Genomic DNA, 23,471 nt, shown 5'->3' on the forward strand with positions numbered 1-23,471 from the left:
ATGGAAAGAAATGACCGCAGTGCTCAGTACTGCAATATCTCTCACACCTTCCAAGGCTTAGGGTCTAGTGTGGAAGAGGCGGCAGAAAGAATGTAAGAGCCAAAGGAAGGGTAGGACTCCTTACAACGTGCTCCGCCCAGACACAAAATGTCCTGGATATCCATGAGCTCACAGTGCCTGACACTACCTACACAAGACCATCATAAGAGGAGGAAAAGATCATGACATCAAAATAAACGAGAGACTGATTGAGACAGGGAGGGGGTATGATGGAGAATGGAGTTTCAAAGGGGAAAGTGGGGGGAGGGAGGGCATTACTATGGGATATTTTTTGTAATCATGGAAGTTGTTAATAAAAATTTGGGTAAAGAAAAGAAGTAGGAGGATCGATATGAGTTCAAGGCCAGCCTGAGACTCCATAGTGAAATCCAGGTCAGCCTGGGCTAAAGCAAGATCCTACCTCAAAAAAAAAGTCATATAAAATGTACAAAATGCTATAAATTTCAAACATAAATGGAGGCCCCGTGAAGTTGAGAAACACGTGAAAATCCATCGGGTACACCCACTCAGAGTAGAGGCTAGTGTGTGTGTGTGTGGGGGGGTGCCGTAGGAGGGAGTCTGGGGGAGAGGGAAGGACAGGAGAGCCTGGTCTTCTGGAACGCTCTCTGAATACGTTCTGATTCCCTTTTGTACCCCTCTCAGCGCTACGGCTGCAGTTACAGATCGTATGTGTGTATCTGTCTCAGTCACCGCATGCCCTTTCGCACACCATCTCATGATTCGGTAAGTCCTTACTCAGAACCTACTAGTCCTGGGCACTGTTGTAAACTCTTAGCTGACAATGCATGTAGGAGCACGCGGGTGCACACCTACACACACCCCTGGACAAAGGCACTGGTTCTTGAGGGCTTCTATTCTAGGGGCAATAACAGTTCACACATAGCCAACGCTCTATTGTAGCTTGCAAATATAGCTCAATTCACTCACTCTCCCTGACAGCCTCTGAGGCAGCGATGACAGCTCCATTTTACATGTAATGGTGTAGGGGGTGGGAGATCTGGCTCAGACAGGTCAGGGAGCGTGCCCAGGCCATGTCAACAGCAGAGCCTGGACTTCAGCTGGACCACGTGGCTCATGGCAGGGCATTAACACATGGCGTGGAAAAAGAGGCTGAGAATGGGCACAGGGATTTCCAAGAGCAGGTCTGGACCCGTCAGTGAGACCGAGGAGGGCTTGGGCTCCACTCTGGTTTTTTAGAGGAGGATGGCACGGTGGGAGGGACAGGAGAGACTAGGCAGTTTGGAGACAGGGGAACGCAGCCAGCAGCGGGGCGGAGCTGGGGCACGGACTTTGTGGTCACAGCAGATTACACCGAGGTGGCTCTGGTGCCTTGCAAAGAGGAACCGGTCCGCTTGGGTGGCTTCCTGGGTGTGAGGGGTAAGGCAGTGTCCAAAGTTCAGGCCCAGGGCATATTCTAGCCCCATGGTTGCTAACAGAGCTGCTGTGTGTGAGGCGTTGGGGGGAGCTGGCAGGAAGGAGACGGGTTTGGGGGTGGACCACTGGGGCAGGACATATCTGCTTCACTCACTCATCTGCGAACACGGAGTGAGGGTCTGGTGTTCATACCCTGCGTGCCCTGGAGGGGACAGATGGCCCAGCCCCCCGAAAGAGCGAAGCCTGCTCACCTCCTTTCTCCTGCTCGGCCGCTTCACTCAGCTCAGGAAGTTTGAGCCCCACCAAGCTCTGATTCCTCATCAGGATGTGCTCCTTTGTGGGAGGAGGGAGAGACGACACGTTTCAATAATGACACCACGCCGGACTTTCCGTTCCCCGGTGGTTCGGTGACCACTCAGCCTTAGGCAGAAAACCCCGATGGGTGCCCAGGCATGATGTGCAGCCTGAGAGGTGCCGGCTCTTCTCCCAGCCCATGAAGGAACATAAAAATCCCACCAGTCATTCCACATTTTTTGGTCCAGGAGCCACCCCATGGCATGGTCTGCTTACTGAAGACATTCATGGGCATGCCCAGCTACATGATGGCCAAGGGGTTCAGAGGGCCGGAGCACAGCTAAGGGCCCTGGGGACAGGAACGCCCTGCCCTGGTGACCAGTCCTGGGAATTTCACCACCCATAGCTGCTGCTTGCCCTGCTTGTGCAGGCAAGTACCCACTTCAAGGAGTCAGTGGACTTTGTGGAACCGCTAGAAAAATGAAGCATAAGAAGTATTGCCTCGGGGGCCTCAGTAGAGAGAACTGGGGTGAAGTGGGAAGTGGACCCTGGAAGCCACTTCTGCTGCAAGCCAATTAGTGCCAGACCAGGGCCCCCTAGTGGAATGCCTGGGAGAACTCTTCCCTCCTTGTGACTTGTGCCACCCAAGGATTTTCAGTGACTGGCCCCTGGGTAACAGAGGAAAGAAAGGGACCAGCAAAGGGGGCTTGGGATCCAAATGGATATCAAGCCAGAGGCCCTGGAGGTTCCCAACTCTCTCAACACGCTGGGCACGGTGCTCAGCTGCCAGGGCCTTTATTGGCATGAACCTCTTGGCTGTCTGTGACTTCTTTTTGCTAGGTGACCGAAAGCTGTGGGGATGTGTGGCGTTCTGAGGGGAGTGGCTCATCTTCTGAGCCCTTAAGGCTCGTGAGGGCAAGTTCCTGGAGGTCTGAAGTCTTGCTCTTTTGACTGCACCTTCTTTCACAGATGTGGGAGTGGCCCACCATGGGCGGCTCCTCCAAGCCCTGTTCCAGCCCATTCGTTACTTAGGGCTTCCTGGATCGGGGGCAAGTGGAGGGTTCAGCTGTCCCTAGTTCTTCTTAAGCCTACCTCGGAGCATAACAGGACAGTGGCCAGCGATGCAGAAATGCTAGGAGGGTCATTTCCTTTCTCTCCTCGGTAGGGAATCTAGGGACACTGGCCAGCTCCAGACCCCGACTCAGCGGCATCCCGGTCAGTTTGGCCTGAGTCTGAGGGTACTGGGTTTGGACTTCTCTTTCCACAACTCTTCACTTCTTTATACTTTGTTCTTTCTCCCCCACATCTGTGGACACCCACCCCCAATTGCTCTTTCTATAGCAAGGCAGCCCCATGAGTGACCACTGTGTCTAGTTTGACGGTCAACAAAGTTGGAGACATCACGGACACTGAGGGAAGTTCGCTGTGGAGGAGCATTCCCAGTGGCCACCACCACGGTTTGTCTGTACACGGGTCTGACCTTTGGTTAACAGGTACCAGGAAAAAGGCGGGATGCCGTTACTAAAGAGAAACCTCAAGGGCTGGAGAGATGGTTCTGCACTTAAGGTGCATGCCTGCAGAGCCTAATGACCCAGAATAGGTTCCCCAGGACCCACGTAAAGCCAGATGCACAGTGGTGCATGCATCTGGAGTTTGTTTGCAGCGGCTTGGAGGCACCCATTCTCTCTCCCCGTCTCTCTTCTCTCTGTCTCTTTCTGTGCTTGCATAAATTAATTAAACACTTTTTTTTTTAAAAAAAAAGAGAGAGAAGGAGAGAGAGGGCTGGAGAGGTGGTTTAGTAGTTAAGGTACTTGCTTATGAAGCCTAAGAACTCATGTTCGAATCTCCAGGTTCCATGCAGCCAGATGCAGTGATGCAAGCACGCAATGTTGCACATATGCCACAAGGGGGCGCACACATCTTGAGTTCAATTGCAGTGGCTGGAGGCCCTGGCACGCCAATTCTCTCCCTCTCTCTCTCTCTCTCTGCCTCTTCTCTCTGTCTCTCACTCAAAACTAAAATTAGAAAAAGAGAGAGAAACCTACTTTCTCTGGCTTCTGTCAGTCCTGGGCATGACTTGGCACTCCTGCTCAAGATTCACCAAATCCAGTTTAAGAAGGAAAGCAGCCACGGACTGGGGCTCCTTGCAGCCCTCCACAAACCCATCTTCCACTGAGGTTACAATATCCCAGTCTCACTTCCACCTATGAACAGGTATTAAAAGCACCTGCGCCAGGCATGGTGGTGCACGCCTTTAATCCCAGCACTCGGGGGGCAGAGGTAGGAAGATCGCCATGAGTTCAAGGCCACCCTGAGACTCCATAGTGAATTCCAGGTCAGCCTGGGCTACAGTGAGACCCTACCTCGAAAAACCAAAAAAAAAAAAAAAAAAAAAAAAAAAAAGCACCTGCAACTTGTGGTAAGAAGGAGATGTGCCTGGCTTCTCAGGGTCAGGGAGTTTGAGAGCCCATGGGGTACAGAGGTATGCAGCCCAGATGGGACCATGTGTGTGTGCTGTGCAGCTGGGTGGGCACCCACCTCCCGGAGTTTGGTCAGTTTCTGCATGCGCACCGGCTGTACTTGTATCTGGAAGTCTTTGAGCCCAGGCGTCTTGGTGGGCTTGCTGATGGCTTTGCCTGGGGGCCGCTTCTCTTCCTCTGCCAAGGGCAGCTTGGCAAGCACTTTCTGCAGCCGGGGACCTGGCTCTTCAGGTCCACCGTCCCTGGAAAGTCCCCGTATCAGGGGGGGCCGAGACACGGGGCTCCGCGGCTCAGCCTTGGCACCAACCTTGGGCCCCGCGGGCTCTCCAGGACATCCTTTACCCTGGGGAGCTGGGGGAGCCACCTCTGCGGAGGCCTGGGCAGCGCTCCTGGGCAGAGGGTTGCTTTCTCTGGCTGTCTTCAGGAGCTGCCTCCCCAGCTCGCTCTCCGCAGGGCCAGGTTGGGGACTGTTCAGGGCCATCTTCCCAGTGGCACTTGTTCCAGAAGCCTGGGTCTTGGGTGTGGTTTCGGGATGCTGGAGGGGATCAAAGTTTTCCTTTTGTTCTATGGCGAGTTCTTTAGATCTGTCCACCGCGGGAGGACGAGGAGCCAGCCTGCCTTGAGATACCTTCCTCTGGTCGCTCTGCTTCCGGTCAGCTAGCCCTTTGGGGACATGCTGAAAGAGACAAGGCAGAGTTGGAACCCTGGAGGTAGGCTGAGGAAGAGCCGCAGACCCTGTCTAGGAGCCCATTTATGTTACGTCTATATGGGGGTGTGGACCAGGTGGAAGGGGATGGTTTATCAGTCAGGTCTGACCTGACAAAGGGGATCCCCCTAAACAACGTTGGACAGGGGTCATGCAATTCAAAACCCACCCAAGGCCTGGGGAGATGGCTTGGCAGTTAAGACACTTGCCTGTAAAGCCAAAGTACCCAGGTTTGACTCCTCGGGAACCATGTAAGCCAGATGTACAAGGGGGCGCTTGTGTCTGGAGTTTGTTTGCAGTGGCTAGAGGCCCTGGCGTGCCCATTCTCTCTCTCTTTCTACCTCTTATTTTTTTCTCTCTCTCAAAAAAAAGCCAAAACCTGCCCAAAGATGAGGAGATGAGGGTCAGACTACAGGACAGCTTTGGCCTTGACTGTTGCCTGATTCTAGTCCTGTCCCTGCCTGACCTTTCACTCTCAGGGATTCTCTTTCCCCACCAGGTTTATAAGCCCTTTGACATCACATACAATGATGTTCATTTGTGGATATAGGAGTGGGGGGAGGGGAAGTGGCAGCGAATCCATGCTTTCAAGGATTCCTCACAGAGCTCTGTAATCCAAGAGTGTAAGGATCCCAGGATGAAGTGATTCTTGGAGAGATGCCTCCTTACTGCTCAGAAGTCCCGGGATTTTGTGTTCTTTTAGTCCCTGCAGGAAGCCTACTTTGTGGGGGGTGGGGGGGAGGTGGCTCTGGGCCTGGGAATCTGCATGCTGGCTTGTGTGAATGTTGAAGTTCTTCCAGAAGATTCTATCTTGGACCAGGTCCAAGCGAGATGATAGGTTTTTTTTAAAATATATATTTATTTATTTGCAAGCAGTGAGAGGTGAATGGGCATGCCAGGGCCTCCAGTCACTGGAAACCAACTCCAGATGCATGTGCCACTGTGCATCTGGCTGTACGTGGTACTGGGGAATCGAACCCATGTTGTTAACTTTTGCAGGCAAGTGCCTTAACCACCAAGCCATGTCCCCAGCCTCTAGATGATATTTTAAGCTGCCCTACATGCGCACTGCCTGGGACGCCTGGGCACCTTGCTCTGAGCAGGTGTGGGGCCTCCTCCTGCTCATCAACACAGATAAGATTTCCCTGGAGGCCTCCAGCAGCGTCCCAATTGGGGCTGGCACTCCTTGCTATTGCCCTGGAGGTGGCAGGAGCCGTGGTGTTGCCCGACTGCTCCTGGTCTTGGAGGTTGCCCATCTCTTGAACCAGAAGCCTGCTTGAAGGTTCAGGGCTATAGACATGGCCTTGAAGATCACACCACTGGAGGCTACCTCCCTGTCTCTTAGACTTCTATCCCATAACACTGCAAAAGAACCTACTAATTTCTCCATCCCCCACCCCCACCCCACCCCCTCCCCTTCCCACACACATACTCTTGCAGGCTGTCCAAAGGCCAGCCTAGCCCTCTGGGAGACTAAGTTCCCCTACACCCAAACTATCCCAAACTGGTCAAAGCTCAAACTTACAGGCTCACTGAGGCGAGGTGAAGAGACATCGACTTCATCTCCTTTTTGCTGGAGGAACTGAGCATAGACAAGTGAGCAGTGGGAAGAGACTTGTTCCCTCCCGAGGCCTAGCGCCGTATAAATGCCCCCCACCTCTCCCCAATGGGTCACAGAGGACCTCTGAGGGTTAGGAGTAAGGGGAGAGACCCGATAGCATATAAATGACAGCGCAAGTGACGTGTTACCTGCGCTGGTGATCCTGGCGGAGGGGACTGTGGGTCACCGCTCACATCCACACCTGGAATGGGCCAGTACTGTAAGTGATATATCTAACATTTCAGATCCTTAGTTGTCTTTTTAGCATCCCTGCCAGAACCATCTCTCTTCATGACCACTCACAGGCCTCCAAGCCAGATACGCCACTGTCCGCGGAGTGCCTCCCACAGATCAGCAAGTTCTGCACCGCCCCCACCGAGCGCCCCCAGAAACCAAATGAGGAAACCAAGGTAAGGATCTGGAGGTCTCATAGGCCGGAAGCTCGTGTTCTGGGATGTGAACCCAGGAGCCTGAGCTTGGCTGATGAGGGCAGGCCTCAGGTTGTCTGGGGGTGTGGTTCTGGACATAGGCCAAGAAAAGGAAGAAATAAAAATCCACAGCGGGCTCGGTGGCCGAGTCCTTGCTTAGCACGTACAAGATCCGAGGTTCAATCCCCAGCACCACCAAAAACAAAAAAAAAAAATGCACGGTGGTTCACACGAGACTGTCTGGAATACATTGTGATGACGTCTCTGAGTGCCCTCTGGACAAAGAGCGCCCATGATGATCCCTCTCCCCCGTGGCCTTGTCCCCAGTTCTCACCCAGCTTGCCTTGGCTGCCTCCCCACACCATCTGTCCCCGGGGGTCGGGGGGTGCCAGCCTCACCTGGTGGGGTAGAGACAGGGAGGGTGCCGCTCCTAGAGGGCTCAGGAGAAGTTCCCCGGCTGAGGTTTGGGGAAACGCCTGAGAGAAGACAGGAAGTGGCAGGATTTCTACCTAACAAATCATCTTTTACGGTATTTCTCACAGAATGGGGCCTACCTCGTCAAAGGCAACTGCAGACTACCATATCTGTAGACTGCCATGTAAGGTTCTTGTTACAGCCAAACCTTCCCTACTGCCGGCCCAATAGAGAACCTGCAGGTCATTTGGGGTGTAGGCTGTCACTCTTCTTAGCCTGCTGGGCCTGACCTTAGAGAACCTTCCAGAAACCGAGGGCCTGGCATTGCTTGGCAGGAAAAGTTCCAAAGACTGTGCATTCCTACATGGGCCAGGACCATAGTGATGTCAGATGCTCTCCTTGCCCTCCCAAGTATATCTGGGATGGCAGGAATGAAGTCGTCCCAAAGACTGCCTCTCCTCCAGAAGGTCTAAGTGACCCTTCCACAGCTGGAGGTCAGGGGGAGCTCCCTTCAGACCTTTGCTGAGGAGGTGCCCACAAAGCAGGCCCAGCTGGGGGGGGGGGGCTGTCACACAGGTGGGTGTGTGCAAATGGGTACCACACAGGTTTCTCCTCAAACAGGATTAGGGATGTGCAAGCTCATGGAGTGGGGGGGGTCAATTTAAGTTCATAGGTACCAGATGGGCTGGTGTTTGTTGACAAACAGGAAGCCATAGCCAATCCCACAGAGCACCCCCAAACAAAACAGAGCACCCCCAAGCAAAAGTCATGAGGGGGTTCAGAACGCTAGTTGGGTTAGCACTTTAGAGCTCTGGAAGTTGACTCCACACACTATACAGACACACCACTCCCCCCCACCACCACCACCCTTAGGCCTGGGACCTGGAGACTGGGTGGGGGACAGGCCAGCTGAAGCCCACGGTCCTTCCCGCCTGCAGCCCTGCCTCGGAGCGGCTCCGAGCAGCCACCTGCCTTCCAGGCTCTGGCTTACCTGGAGGAGGGTCTCCTGGACTGCTCCGGGACTTCCTCCCGCGTCGGGTCAGGAATCGCTCACTCACCAGCTTGGCTTCTTCCAGCAGAGCCAGGTTTCTCTTCCTGTCCTCCTCTGAGATGCTGATGTCCGGCAGCTGGTCATTTACCAGGTCAATGACACGCCCCGCGGGGTCTGCGGAGGGACAGTGAGCTCCAAGTGACAGCCGCCTGGGTCTTGGGCCCTGGGCTGAGAGGCCCGGCCACCCCACACCCCAGAGCTCAGCCACGTGCCGGTGCCTGGGCTGGAGATGTGTGGAGACAGACAGTGGCTTCCTCAGTAGACATGGCCCCTCTGGCTTCATTCTTCCGTCACAAACGGTCAAGAAGCCACCTTGGTTCTCAGAACTGCACTAAACTCAAAGATGGTCTAGGAGCCCCACCTCCATGCCATGTTCCCCCTGGTGTATTTTTCCTCTGGTCTGTTTCTTTTTATTTCTTTTTATTTTTTTAACTGTTTTTGATCATTTATTTATTTGAGAGTGACAGACACAGAGAGAAAGGCAGAGAAAGAGGCAGAGAGAGAGAATGGGCGCGCCAGGGCCTCCAGCCGCTGCAAACGAACTCCAGATGCGTGCGCCCCCTTGTGCATCTGGCTAACGTGGGACCTGGGGAACCGAGCCTCGAACCGGGGTCCTTAGGCTTCTCAGGCAAGCGCTCAACCACTAAGCCATCTCTCCAGCCCTTTTTTTTTTTTTTTTTAGTTTTTTTGTTTTGTTTTTTGTTGTTGTGATTTTTTTTTTTGCAACAAGCCCAACAGACTGACTTTATGCAAGAGAGAGAGAATCGGCACTACCAGGGCCTCCGGCCACTGCAATCAACGCCAGACTCGTGCGCCCCCCTGTGCGCAGTGCGGCCTTGCGTCACTGTGCGTCTGGGACGTAGCGAGCTCAAACGTGAGTCCTGAGGCTTCTCCGGCAGGGGCCTGAACCGCTGAGCCATCTCTCCAGCCCTGGCCTGTTCCGATAATGACCTAGTACATGGAAGGTGGGACTTGGGGAGCACTCCAGGGATCCTAGATCCCAGCTGCAGTCCCACGGTCACCTTTCCTCTTCTTCCTCCAACTTGTCCTCCCCAAACTGAGCTGGGTGACACTTCCTCCTGCCAGCTGCGAAGGACATAGGGGCCACTCCGCATGCTTCCTTCTTCCTGAGCCTTTATGTCCAAATCCAGGCATTTACCCACAAATATCACTGGGACTCCTCATCCCTGTTCATGCTCCTTGTCTCTCACCTGGACAATTGCCTCAGCCCCTGAAAGGCTGCAAGCCAGTCCCTGCATCCCTCCCTCTACTGCCTGTGTGACCTTGCTCGCAGCCACGCCTGACCATGTCACTCCCCTGCTTCCTGCCATGGGGGCTGCTCAGAGACCTCGGGGTGACGCTGAGCTTTCTGACCCCCACATATTCCTTCCAAGACCCACTGGACTCCATGCTGGCTATAGCGAGCTCCCTCCAGCTCCCGTCCTGCCTCCTCCACCTCCCTTCCCACTGCAGGCGGTAGCTCTTCATTTTCACTGGCGACCAAGGACCCTCTGACTCCCCATTCCACACACCGGATGCCCTCTCTATCCTGGCACACAGACCCGCCCTAAGCGCCAAGGGTGAGAAGGAGAAAGTGCACCATGTACCATGGGCAACCGAGGAATACCATGTAGGTGGCCATGTGCGGCCAGTGAGAGGCAGTCAGGGGAGCTCTGTGTGGTGTGCATGGACACGATCCCCTGAAGGGGTGCAAGTTTGGAGGTGCTAGCACCATTGGTCCCCATGAAGGGTCCACCCAAGAAGCTCACACATGTAAGTTAAGAGACAGAATGGCAGGGCTGGAGAGAGGGATCAGCAGTCAAGGCCTTTGCCTGCGAAGCCTAAGGACCCAGGTTTGATTCTCCAGGTCCCATGTAAGCCAGATGCACAAAGTGGCGCACATGTCTGGAGTTTGTTTGCAGTGGCTGGAGGCCCTGGCGTGCCTATTCTCTCTCTCTCTGTGTCCCTGTAGCTCTCTCCCTCCCTCTCTCTGGCTCTAATATATATATATATATATATAATATGTATATATGTATATTTTAGATATATATTTTAGTTTTTTTGAGGTAGGGTCTCACTGTAGCCGAAGCTGACCTGGAATTCACTATGTAGTCTCAGGGTGGCCTCAAACTCACAGCGATCCTCCTACCTCTGCCTCCTGAGTGCTGGGATTAAAGGTGTGCGCCACCATGCCCGGCCCAAATAAATATTTTTTAAAAAGAGGGAGAGAGAGAGATTGAATGGCATGGCTCCTAATAATTCAACTTCAGTACCTGGACCCAGCAGTACCTGAAACCCCAAACTCTGGCTGATGGTGGTGATATTATCTCAGAGCAAGGTAGTGTGGCTTGGGGTTCCAGCATTTGCCATAGTTGTGACGAATCCTCATGGCCCATCCCGAGGTTGCCATGGCTCTGTGGGTTGCTTCTGCTGCCCACCACGTTTATTCTTTCACCTACAATGCTGTTCTTTGTCCAGCTCTCTATGGGGCAACTCAAATGTCACTTCCTCTGCCATATCTACACTTCCTGCTTCCTCCCTGGGGAGCAGTAGTCCCCCTCTAGCCTTGGTTTTCCTGGTTTTCTATGAAAGGCCTTATACCACGGAGGCTCCTCGCAGACTGTGGTCAACACGTGAATGTAGAGACCAAGTGTAGGTTAGTCATATCCTCTGATGGTTCAGAGAAGGCTGAGAGAAACTGTCTGGAGAATCAACAGGGGGCTGAGGTCGCCCTGTTGTTCTTGGGCACATTCCACCTGGATGTGGGCATTTCTGGTGTACATGCAGGACCCTTCCCCTTGAGCCCCAGTGTTGAGCAGCACCCAGCTGTTTTGCCCAATTTCCTTGTCATCCTCTCCAATCTGGTTTTACCTCTTTATCAGAACACATTGAAACTAGATATATTTCTTCTGGACCCAAACGTGGAGGGGGCTGACCTCCTGTGCCCTTTGGGCTTGAGGCGTAGAGAGAGGAGAAAGGGCTGAGCCTGGCCAAGCTGCCAGGCCTCAGTCTGACGATGCCAGTACATCCTCGGATCAAGCCAGCCCTTACCCACAGAAGTCAGGGAAGCGGTGGAGACCCTCAGGTGTCGGTGAGAAAGCCTCCGGTGGGGACTGGGAGCTCTGAAAGACAGAACACAGTCATCGCATTGGGAAACAGCTTGGAGATGGGCTACGCGATGTCCGCCTGGTCTTTCAATGTCAGCCCACAGCATCATCTCCCATGCCAGTCCAGGGATCCCCAAACTCTCACCTTGGGAACTTATTAGAACCTTGAATTCCCAGGCCCCACCCGACTTCCTGGAACAGAAACCCTGGGGTGACCTGGCAGCTGTGACTCAGCAAGACTGCTGGGTCATTCTGATACACACTCAAGTTTTCCAGAATTCCTCTAAGGGGTCGTGACTTGGACTTACTACGGTATTTACCATGTATTAGGGCCCAGGCTCTAAGCTAAGAGCTAAATTGCAGAAACCACGCAACATGTAAATAACTGTGGTCTGGAAGGGATATGCATGACTTCCTTTGGGGGAAAAAAGAAAGACAAGAACATGGTTTCATTATACTGAAAAGTATGAAGCTATTTTATATGGCTTTACATAGCTTGACTTAGCAATTTCTCTCAGACTTCTTCGTCTTCCTATTGGTTAGATGTGTACATCCATTTTCTTTGTATCTTTCCCCCTTGTTAATAAGTGACATGTGCTTACTATGTATTATGAGAATTATCTTGATGGGTTTGTTTTGTTCTTTTTTCCAAGGTAGGGTCTCATTTCTAGCCTATCCTGACCTGGAACTCACTCTGTAGTCCCAGGGTAGCCTTGAACTCACAGTGATCCTCCTCCCTCTGCCTCCCAAGTGCTGGGACTAAAGACGTGCGCCATCAGTGGTAAGGGGAAGCACCTTACCACTGAGCTACACCTCCAGCTCCTGAGAATTGTCTTTGGAACTTTCTGAACATTATATTTAGACAATCTCTTTGCAGCTAGGTGAAGGCGAGGGCCAGAGCTAAGGAAAACAGAGATAATGCTATCCCCATGCCTGTGAGCCAGCGTCCCTCTCAACAGCCCATCTCCCATGCAGGACCTACTTTGGCCAGGGCAAGATGATTCTGGTTGAAGACACACCTGTCGGGTTCATCAGCAAACACCTGGGCAGCTGCTATGATTTTTGTGCTTTTCTTAACATCTAGCAGGGCTGAGCATGGTGGCGCATGCTTTTAATCCCAGTACTTAGGAGGCAGTACACTGGGAATCACCCTGAGTTCCAGGCCAGTCTGTGACTGCATAGTGAATTCCAGGTCAGCCTGGGCTAGAGCAAGACCGTACCTTGAAATAACAAAACTGGAAAAAAAAAAAAAAAAAGAAAGAAAGAAACAAGTCTAGCAGAGTCCAAAGGGCCAAATCTTGGAGAGGGAAAACCATTTAGAGAAAAGATAATGAAAAATTTCTAAGCTCTTTTGAAAAACTATTTGTTGCCTTTTTTTTTTTTTTTTTTTTTTTTTGAGACAGGATCTTTTATAGCTCAGGCTGGTCTTGAACTCTTTGTGTTGCCCAGGTTAACCTTAAACTCCCGATCCTTCTGCCTCCACCTCCCAAGTGCTGGGATTCCAGGCATGTTCCAGGGACGGAACCCAGGGCTTTGTGTATGCTAAGCAAGCAATCTACCAACTGAGCTACATCCCCAGTCCCACTTGATAGCAAAGTCATCAGAAAAGGTTGTACAGAAGAAAATGTTTATTTAAAAAAAAATACAGGGCTGGAGAGATGGCTTAGCGGTTAAGGTGTTTGTCTGCAAAGACAAAGACCTGGTTTGATTCCCCAGGACCCATGTAAGCCAGATGTACAAGGTGGTGTATGTGTTTGGAGTTCGTTTGCAGTGGCTGGAGGCTTTGGTGCACCCATTTTCTCTCTCTCTCTCTCTCTCTGCCTCTTTCCCTCTATTGCTCTCTCAAATAAATAAATAATTTTTTAAGTTTAAAAAAATACAGCTATTGGGGCTGGAGAGATGGCTTAGTGGTTAAACGCTTGCCTGTGAAGCCTAAGGACCCCGGTTCGAGGCTCGGTTCCCCAGGTCCCACATTAGCCAGATGCACAAGGGGGCGCCCGCGTCTGGAGTTCGTTTGCAGAGGCTGGAAGCCCTGGCGCGCCCATTCTCTCTCTCTCCCTCTCTCTGTCTTTCTCTCTGTGTCTGTCGCTCTCAAATAAATAAATAAATAATAAAAAAAAATACAGCTATTGGATCTTCACATTGTAGGAAATATTGCCTCTACTGTAACACAAGGTTCAGGCACCTGGGACGTGTACCTGTTGGCCAGGTTTTTGTCGGTTTCTCCTGATGAACTGGCATCCCCAGTCAGGATGATGGCAGGAGGGCTGTGGAGCGGTCCTGTGGAGGGAGAGTCCTGGTGGTTCAGAGCAAACACAGAGGGAGTTAGACCAGGGCCTGGAGAGGGAGCTTCCAGGGCCTGGAGCTGTAGCACTCTCCAGCCCGTGATCCTCAGGGCCATCTTGACGACAATGCAGTGTGCGGCTCTTTCTGTTTCAACTTCATTGAGGTATAACTGAGAAATAAGAAATTTATACTTGGGCCGGAGAGATGGCTTAGCGGTTAAGCGCTTGCCTATGAAGCCTAAGGGCCCCGGTTCAAGGCTCGATTCCCCAGGACCCACGTTAGCCAGATGCACAAGGGGGTGCATGCGTTTGGAACTCATCTGCAGTGGCTGGAAGCCCTGGCACACCCATTCTCTCTCTCTGCCTCTTTCTCTGTCTGTCGCTCTCAAATAAATAAATAAAAATAAACCAAAAAAATTTTTTTTAATTACACTTATTCAAGGTGGGCAATGTGATGTTTTGACATATGTGTACATTGTGAGACAGTTACTGCCAAGCTAATTAGCATATCGACCACATCATTTATCTTCATGTGTGTGTGGGGGGGGAGACCTAGCAAATTTCAAGTACATAACACCTTATCATTAACTGGAGTCACCAAGTTGTATGTTAGGTCATTAGCTGAAAGTTGATGCTCCTTGACCAACATTTCATTTCTTCTACCTTCTGACTGCTGGTGACTCCCTTCCTATTATCTGTTTCCATGACATTGAATGTTTTTAAATTTTACAGTTTTGTTCTGTATTTGTCTTTCTTCACCTGTCTCGTTTCACTTAGCATAGTGTCCTGTCCTCTAGGTTCGTCTCATGGTTGCAAATAACAGGTAGACATCATTTTGAAAGGCCGGATAATATCCCACTGTATGTGTCTACTTTTTATCATATTTCCTTTCTCCACTCCTCCACTGACAGACACTTGGGCTACTCTCATATTTGGCTACTATGAATAATATAAAGATGCAATTTCTTTGGAGTATTCAGAAAACAAAGAAAGGCTAGCCAGTTTCTCCTTCATTTCCCAGCAGGCATTTACCTGAGCTTAACATGACCTGTGTGTGTGTGTGTGTGTGTGTGTGTGTGTGTGTGTGTGTGTGTACGCATATTCACGTCTATGTGGAGGCCAGAGGTCAAGGTCAGGTGTCTTCCTCTCCCTCTCCACCTTATTACTGAGACAGGAGCACTCACACAGAGCTCACTCATTTGACTGGTTCACCTAGTTTTACTAGCTGTCTTATCCTGGGCACATCTGACTTCACCACCCCAGCACTGGGAATATAGGTGCTTGCCGCTATGCCTAGTGGATTCCATGGGTGCTAGGGATCTGAACTCAGTTCTCATGCTTGCTTGGCAAGCACTTTACCAACTGAGCCATCTCCCCAAGCCCAACAGACAAAGAGAGCGAGAGAGGAGAGAGAGAGAGAATGGGCATGCCAGGGCCTCTAGCCACTGCAAACGCACTCCAGATGCATGTGCCACCATAGTTCCGTGGGACCTAGAGAAGCAAACCTGGGTCCTTAGGTTTTGCAGGCAAACGCCTTAGCCACTAAGCTATCTCTTTAGCCCCACAGTATACTCTTGATTCACTGTGATTAGGGATACTGCACCTTCCCTTGTTTGCAGATTTCACTAACAAACAGGAGAAGTAGGGACAGAGTCCTCAGAGGACATTCAGTCTGGCTGGTAAAGAATGAATGCTACTAGAAAAGGCAAGACACCCACTCACTCTTGATATTCAATAGTAACCTTACCTTGGGTGCTTTTGACATTTTAATAAAGGTTGTATTATTTTTGATGTGTAATGGAACATAGTTTAATTTTTCTTTGTAAAAATGTTTATCTGAACAAATATATTTATGAAATTCAAACAAAAGTTGGGCTAGAAGAGATGCCTTAGGGGTTAAGGCACTTGCCTGTGAAACATGAGGATCCAGGTTCGATTCCCCAGGACCCACTTAAGCCAGATGCGCAAGGTGGTGCATGCATCTGGAGTTCATTTGCAGTGGCTAGAGTCCCTGGCATGCCCATTCTCTCTCTCTCACTCTCTCACACACACATAAGTAAATAAGATAATGGATCTAAAACGTAACTAGACTGAGGGTAAAGTAGGATCGCATTCGCAGAAGCACACAGTAGCCCTTTGGCTCTTCCACCACCATATGTTACAATATTTTCATCTCAGAACTGTTCCGAGGTGTGGAGCTGCAGAGATTGCTCAGTGGTCAAGGCACTTGCCTGCAAAGCCTAAACACCCAAGCTCGAGTCCCCAGTACCCACATAAAGCCAGCTACACAGTGTGGCACACGTATCTGGAGTTTGTCTGCAGTGGCTAGAGGCCCTGGTGCACCCATTCTGCCTCTGACTTTCTCTGCTTGCAAATAAATAAGTAATATATTGAAAAAGAATCGTTCCCAGGTGTATCCATTACCTCCTCATTGCTGGGACAAAATACCCAACCAAAAGCAGCTTGAAGCCGGGCGTGGTGGCACACGCCTTTAATCCCGGCACTCTGGAGACAGAGGTAGGAGAATCGCCGTGAGTTCGAGGCCATCCTGAGAGCACGCACTGAACTCTAGGTCAGTCTGGGCTAGAGGGACACCCAACGCTGAAAAATCAAGTAAAAAGCAGTTTGAGGAAGGAAAAGGTTTATTTTAGGCTTATAGTTTTGAGGGGACATTTCATCATGGTGGAGAAGGTGTGGTGGAAGCTAACAGCTGGCATCACTCTGTTACCCAAGCCAGGGGGATGTAGCGAGACATGAATGCTGGTGTTCAGCTAATTCTCTCCTTTTTTATATAGTGCAGGGTCCCAACCCAAAGAACAGTGCCACCCAAAGTTAGACTGGGTTGTCTTAACTCCATCTTATCTAGGAACTCACTAGTAGATGTGTCAAGAGATTTGGTTCCATGGCGATTCTAAAGCCTGTCAAGTTGACAACCAGAAATTAACCATCATGCCAGGTGTATGTGGGATGCTTTTGGAAACTCATCAGATTTTCATATATATCCTGTGTTGGTACGGGCTGCCAAAAGCCTGTCCACTAATTCTCCTGAGCCTATCATCACCACCTGTCATGGCTTGGGCCCCTTCCTGGGCCATCAGAGCAGGGAGCCAGTCGTGTCCATGGCTACTGTCCCTGGGTGTGGGTCCTTCTGTAGCCTTTGCACATTCATGCTTCTGATGACCCCTCCTCAGCCAAGGCCTGAGGCCTCCGAGACAGGCAGAGACCTGTGCTCCAGCTCTCTTGGCGTGTTAGCTCCTGGCAAGCTAGGAAAAGCCCCTCTTTCCTGATCAAATTACGCCTTCTTGCTAAATGGGTCGTGTAAATGCTGTGTGAGCCCCTTAAATCCCACCATCTGTAATGAAACAAGCTCTCTTCATGTCTGTTGCCATCTCTCCCCTCCCTTGGCCTCAAATCTAAGGTGATTCTCCGAATGAGAATCTACCCAGAGAACATCACATCGCATCCTTTGCTGAAAAGTGCACCTGTTTAGAAGCCAGGTCCCTGCAAAGTCATTCCTTGGGCTTGATATTCCCACTCAGGACCTCGTCACGGCAGGGAGCAGCAATGTCTGGAGGAGAAGGCACTCCTAATCTTCCCCAGCACACAGAAGGGGAGTTTGCAGCTTCCACTGGGTAGGAGAAAGCAGCATTGTATATTGTAGAAATCAGACAGCCCTGGTGCGCCCATTCCCTCTCTCTCCCTCTATCTGTCTTTCTGTGTCTGTCGCTCTCAAATAAATAAATAAATAATGAACAAAAAATATTTAAAAACCAAAACAATAAAAAAATTCTTAAAAGAAATTTTAAAAAAGGATCTTGAATTAGCTTCTGATTGAACCTGAGTGCTTCTCTAAGTTTGGTCTGAAGGTTTTGGAAATGGGGAACTCTGGAGGGTAGAACTGGGGATAACGGTTTGCCCAAGGAACAAACAGAAACACAGACAGGAATTGGTCAAGAGGATGGAAGAGGCCATTATTCAAACACTGCCCTCCCCCCGCCACCCCGCCAGGAAACCGTGAGAGGTTCAGTATGAGGCTTGTCAGCAGAACCAAGCCGTGGTGGTGAGTTCCAGGCATGTCATAGCTCTGAGCTGCTCAGAACCCAGGAGTCAAAGCAGTCAGGAGAAAACAGCCTAATCTCCTGACGGAACGTTCTGTAAAGCTCTCCACTCCCTCCTGTGTTCAAAATACACAAGCCATCAAATCAAAACAGTCCTGCCTCTAATTAGCTCACAGAATGGTTGGGTGAGCTGTGACAATTCCTAGCTTTTCTCAAAACTATTTGTGGGACCATGCCATGATTTGCAGGAATTTTTTTTAACACGAGCAGGAACTGGGGAGACAGTAATCTGTGAAAGAGAGTGGGGGAGGTTTCCAGGGATCCACTCTGTGATGTGCTACAGGGCTAATGCAGGGTTGATATCCATCCTTATTCCCACTCAGGGCTCCTGAGAGAAGGCAGGCCCTCAGCACGCTTGTCACAGGCCACTGTGCTACCAGAGTCAGCCCGGCACCTTACTGGCTCCGGGACTTCAAGGGCCACAGCGAGTAGCAACAGTATCTTCTCCTCATCTCCAGAGTATCTTCATGAATTAGATGTGGGTGCAAAGCCCTCAGAAAACTCCCTGGCTCAGAATAACTACTCACAAGTGTCAGAGGCTATCATCACAGTCACCTTCATGGCTGAGTTTATCACTTTGGAATTCTTTCATATATATATATATATAGAGAGAGAGAGAGAGAGAGAAAGAGAGAGAGGGAGTGAGAGGAAGAGGGAGAGAGAATTGGTGTGCCAGGGCCTCAGCCACTCCCATCCAGCTCCAGGTGCTTGCGCCACCTAGTGGGCATGTGCGACCTTGCACTTGCCTCACCTTTGTGAGTCTGACTAATGTGGGATCTGGAGAGTAACTTCACAGGCAAGCGCCCTAACGGGTAAGCCATCTCTCCAGCCCTGGGATTCTTTTGTGTGTGATGGGTGTGTGTGGCGGCCAAAGGCCAAAGGTCAATGTCAGGTGTCTTCCTCAATAGCTTTCTACTTATTTTGGGGCCTCTTGCTGAACTCAGAGTTCACCCAGTCAGCTAGACGAGTTAGCCAGCAGGCCTGGGAGAATTCTGCCTCTGCCTCCCAGTGCTGGGTCTATAGGTGCACACTGCCACCACGGCTTGGTTCTTTTTAATGTGACTACTGGGGATCCAAACTCAGGTCTTCATGCTTATGTGGCAAACACATTACCCACCAAACATCTCCCCAGCCCTGGAGTTTGTATTCTTTTTATTTATGTTTTTATCTGTTTGCAAGCAGAGAGAGAGGGAAAGAGAGAGAGAGAGAGAGAGAGAGAGAGAGAGAAGTGTCAGGGCCTCCAGCCACTGCAAACAAACTCCAGATGCACATGCTACTTTGTGCATCTGGCTTCACATGGGTCCTGGGGAATCGAACCTGGGTCATTAGGCTTTGCAAGTAAATGCCTTAACCATTGCACCATCTCTCTAGCCCATGGAATTTGGTTCCTAAGGGACTGTTTGTCTTGGTTCTGGGTCTGATCAATGTTTAGAGCTAAGTTAGGAAGTCGTTAAGTTGTCAACATAGCCCTTCACCTCATGTAACCAGCTAACACCTGTCCTGGGGCATCTGGCCACACAGACCCCGATAGTCCATGACTCCCAGGAAGCCCAACTCTCAAGGCCACCTTCAACGGGCTCCACTCCCTCTCCCACTGGCTTCTCAAACGACGGATGTGCATGTGGCTCGCAGCTGTGGGCAGAGGGAAGGTCTGACTTCTCAGACCCCCTGGGGGGGCTATGCGCTTGTCCCAGCCCCTCGTGTTCTCTCCACCCTTGCAGGAATTTGGAAGTGTCCCTTAGGACACAAGCATGTGAGCAAGGGACAATAATACCCCACCCTCTCCTCTTCTGGACTCCTGAAGGGGAAGTGAGAAGAAATCAGTCGCTGAGCCTGGAATTGACTCTTACTGCATTCCTTCTCTCTCTCCTCTTCTTCTATTTCAATCCCTCCTTTACTACTGAAAACATTACCCTGTCCTGGGGCTGCAACGTATAAACGCTAATGGTGACTAAACATGAGCTGCGTCCCTCCCTCTCTATGCCACATCGCTCTTCCAACTGTCCCGTCTCTTTGTCTTTGGTGACACCACACCACAGTTACCTGGTCTCAGATAATGCTTACTTATCCTTCCAATCTGCACACACCCACGGAAGCCCTGAAGCTGGGGCGGGAGGCTCAAGCCATCACGCTGGCCCATGGGCACAGTCCTCCGGGAGCCCATTTCCTTTCCTTGAAGCCCACCGAGCTGTGCAGGGCTGGACCCTCTCCCTGCAAGCTCACCCGGCCACATGCAGCGGGTCACACCATGTTCCCCTCGAGTCTTACGGAAACATTGAAATGTTTATTTCACTCATAAATTCCCAGGAATGCACAATAGTTTCCTAAGTGCCGAGCACAGGGATAAATATAGGCTGGTGTCATAGATGAGAATATTCACTTCAAATCCCCACTGTCACGTGACTAGGAAGGGAATTGCCCCAGGCACAGCCCAAGCCAGAGTGGTGAGTGTGGCCCTTTCCATGGCCCCTGGGGTGATAGAGGGACAGGAGGACTCTGAAGCATGCAGTGTGGGCAATGAAGTGGGCACGCCTGCACTGGAATCCCACCCCAGTGACCTCCAACCAGTTATCTGACCTTCACGAACACAAGTGGAGCTAAGAATCTCCAATTGCCAGGCTGATTTGGTTTTCTTTTTTTAATTTAATTTATTAGTTTTCTTTTCAGCAAATACAGGCAGTTTGGTACCATTATTTAGGCTCATCCATGACCTACCCCCTCCCAATGGCCCCTCCTTGTTGATGTAAATGGGTCGTGCATTGTGGAGTTAGCCCACGGTTATTGGTACGAACAAGCCAGGCTGATTTGTACAGATAAACACAAGTGAGGAGGAGGATGAGGCTGAGGACCGTGCACTGTTTGGTTTAGTTACAGCCTGGAGGGCAGGCAGGGACTCCCTCGGGAGAGGAGTTTGCTCTCAGATGACAGGAGAAGAGTACTCTCAGGGGACTTGCAAGAAAACGATGATTCCAGTTCAAGTCTAAGGCCATGGGAGAGAAGGGCAGAGTTTCTGCTGGGCACGCAGCTCCTTCCTGCCAACCACTGCCCCCCCCCAACAATGCCCTCAGGCCCTGCCCAGCTTTGGCCAATCCCTCTTTCCCGCCATTGCCCATTCTATTCCCAGAATTCAAGCATCAGAAGTTACCAGACTTTCTTGCTGTGTCGCTGTGGCTTCGGGATTATGTGTAGGGGGCAGGGCGGGGGGGGGGGGCACATGATAGCTGTTGGCCTTATTCTGTGAAAGTCACTTAGCCAGCCAACCATTCACCCCACCGTCGTCTCTCTCCCTTCCCAATGGTATTCTTTCTTCTGTTTCCTCCTTCCTTCAATCTATCCATTCAATCATCCAATCCATCATTTAACTGCTCAATTATCTATCCACCCATCCTCCTTTCTTCTTCCCTCTCTCCCTTTATTTCCTAAGCACCTACCACATGCTAGGTCTGTGTTGAAGGTAGACACACATGTGAAAGACGTGACCCCTGACCCCAAGTGCCCTCAGGTAGTTTGACAGAGGAGACAAAGAGCAGGAATAGGCACCAAAGTCCAACTATTTTATTTTCTTTGTTATTATTATTATTATTGGCTTTTCAAGGTAAGATCTTAGTCTAGCCCAGGCTGACCTTGAATTCACTATGTAGTCTCAGGGTGGCCTCGAACTCACAGTGATCTTCCTACCTCAGCTTCCCAAGTGCTGGGATTAAAGGCGTGCGCCACCACACCTGGCAAGACCAACTATTGTAATATGCATTCTTGACTGTAACTACCATTTCTTTTCTAAAAACATTTTATTTATTTATTTGCAAGCAGAAATATACAGAGGAAGAGAGAGTAAGAAAGAGAGGGAGGAAGAGAGAATGGCACATGAGGGTCTCTCGCCACTGCAAACGTACTCCAGACACAGGCGCCACCTTGTGCATCTGGCTTTACGTGGGTCCTGGGGAATCAGAGCCGGGCGGTGAGGTCTGCGCTGTAGGCAAGCACCTTAACCGCTGAGCGATCTCTGCAGGCCTGTAGCTACCATGTCTGGAACACCGTCTGGTTTGACAGAGGCACTGCCACAGCCAGATTAGCACCTCCTGGCCTGGAACTGTCCTCTTGACTCTCCCACACCTCCTCTCCATCTCTCCAGAGAGGGTGGGCTATGGGCACCTGCTCCTCATACCTGGGGTCTTTGATTCTCAGGACACCGGGCAAGGACATAAGGAGGCAATAGCAGGATCACCTCAGTGGGAAACCTAGGAGCACTTTTAGCTGTGGAAACCCAACTCGCACAGGGAGTCTGACCTCCAGGACGACAAACTCCAGGTCCTGCATAAAGTGTTTCAGTACTTCCTTTGTAGTGTTTGGTGACAAAGAAATGTTCTACCTGCCTTAGTGTACACACCTGTGAAGTGGGCACTAACCTGATATTGTTATGAAGCTGTTGATAAGTGTGTAGAGCACGGCTGCCTTGCAGGAAGCAAGAGAGAACACTGGGCTCCCATGACTTCCTGCCACACGGCCATCCAGTTATCCAACGCAGGAGTCCGCGGAGACCATTTCATAGTCAAATCACAATGTCCATGGCCCTTCGCCACATGCTTCGTATGGCTGGACCCTAGAGGGAAGCTACTGCTGTTCTTTGGCTAAATGGATGTACTAAGCCCACCAAAAAGCCTTCTAGGGCTGGAGAGATGGCTTAGCGGTTAAGCGCTTGCCTGTGAAGCCTAAGGACCCCGGTTCGAGGCTCGGTTCCCCAGGTCCCACGTTAGCCAGATGCACAAGGGGGCGCACGCGTCTGGAGTTCGTTTGCAGAGGCTGGAAGCCCTGGCGCATCCATTCTCTCTCTCTCTCCCTCTATCTGTCTTTCTCTCTGCCTGTCGCTCTCAAATAAATAAATAAATAATTTTTAAAAAAAAGCCTTCTAAATGTGTATGTTTGAGCCCTTTGAGTAATGCCACTCTCACTTTCAGTCACAAAGGCTTCTTTTTACAGATGGTGCTGAATACCATGGAGACCCAAGACTCAACAGGATGATAAGAAGAAAAAGCCAAGGGTTTATCACTGGACCAGCCACCTCTATCACATCTTCCAGGGCTCAGGAAACATTGTAGTGGAAGTGACAGAAAGAAAGAAAGCTGCTCTTGGGCTGCAGAGATAGCTTAGTGGTTAAGGTCCCTGTCTGCAAAGCCAAAGGACCCAGGTTCGATTCCCCAGAACCCATGTAAGCTGGATGCACAAGGTGGCACATGCATCCGGAGTTCATTTGCAGGGGCTGGAGGCCCTGGAACACCCATTCTCTCTATTTGCCCTTCTCTTTCTCAAATAAATAAATAATAAAAATTTAAAGAAACTTCAATATAAAAAAACTTGAAAGAAAGAAAGAAAACTGCTCTCACTGCCATCCAGAAAACCTTCTCTAGAGAGATGATTATATATAGCAAGGAGACTCAAAATTCATCAAGGCTGAAAATAAGAGGCTGTTAAGAACTCTACACTAAATGAGACATCTCTATCATGCTCTCCAAGGCTCAGGAAACATTGTGGAAGAGGGAGAAGAATGAATGTAAAA

At 50.7% G+C, this 23,471-nt stretch overlaps 1 protein-coding gene and 1 long non-coding RNA gene across 9 annotated transcripts in view; one reads left to right on the forward strand and one right to left on the reverse strand.

The window, feature by feature from the left end:
- Nucleotides 1-23,471, reverse strand: part of Irag1 (inositol 1,4,5-triphosphate receptor associated 1) — a 132,002-nt gene that overhangs the window by 53,343 nt on the left and 55,188 nt on the right. For 2 of the 8 annotated variants that reach the window (XM_045146521.1, XM_045146520.1), the window contains exons 2-9: nt 13,700-13,810; nt 11,459-11,529; nt 8,348-8,521; nt 7,341-7,418; nt 6,664-6,716; nt 6,440-6,496; nt 4,267-4,884; nt 1,686-1,767 (exon numbers count right to left, since the gene is read on the reverse strand). In XM_045146521.1, coding sequence (XP_045002456.1) covers nt 1,686-1,767; nt 4,267-4,884; nt 6,440-6,496; nt 6,664-6,716; nt 7,341-7,418; nt 8,348-8,521; nt 11,459-11,529; nt 13,700-13,755 — 1,189 coding nt within the window. In that variant the 5' untranslated portion in view covers nt 13,756-13,810. The remainder of the gene's footprint in view (nt 1-1,685; nt 1,768-4,266; nt 4,885-6,439; nt 6,497-6,663; nt 6,717-7,340; nt 7,419-8,347; nt 8,522-11,458; nt 11,530-13,699; nt 13,811-23,471) is intronic. The other 6 variants (XM_045146517.1, XM_045146516.1, XM_045146519.1 and 3 more) reach the window with 5 other exon arrangements.
- Nucleotides 6,501-23,007, forward strand: LOC123459559. Its single transcript, XR_006636337.1, has 3 exons — nt 6,501-6,734; nt 6,820-6,924; nt 22,895-23,007. It is a non-coding gene; the product is annotated as an uncharacterized LOC123459559 (long non-coding RNA).

Source organism: Jaculus jaculus, chromosome 3 (genome assembly GCF_020740685.1).
Source record: "Jaculus jaculus isolate mJacJac1 chromosome 3, mJacJac1.mat.Y.cur, whole genome shotgun sequence".
NCBI classification, from domain to species: domain Eukaryota; kingdom Metazoa; phylum Chordata; class Mammalia; order Rodentia; family Dipodidae; genus Jaculus; species Jaculus jaculus.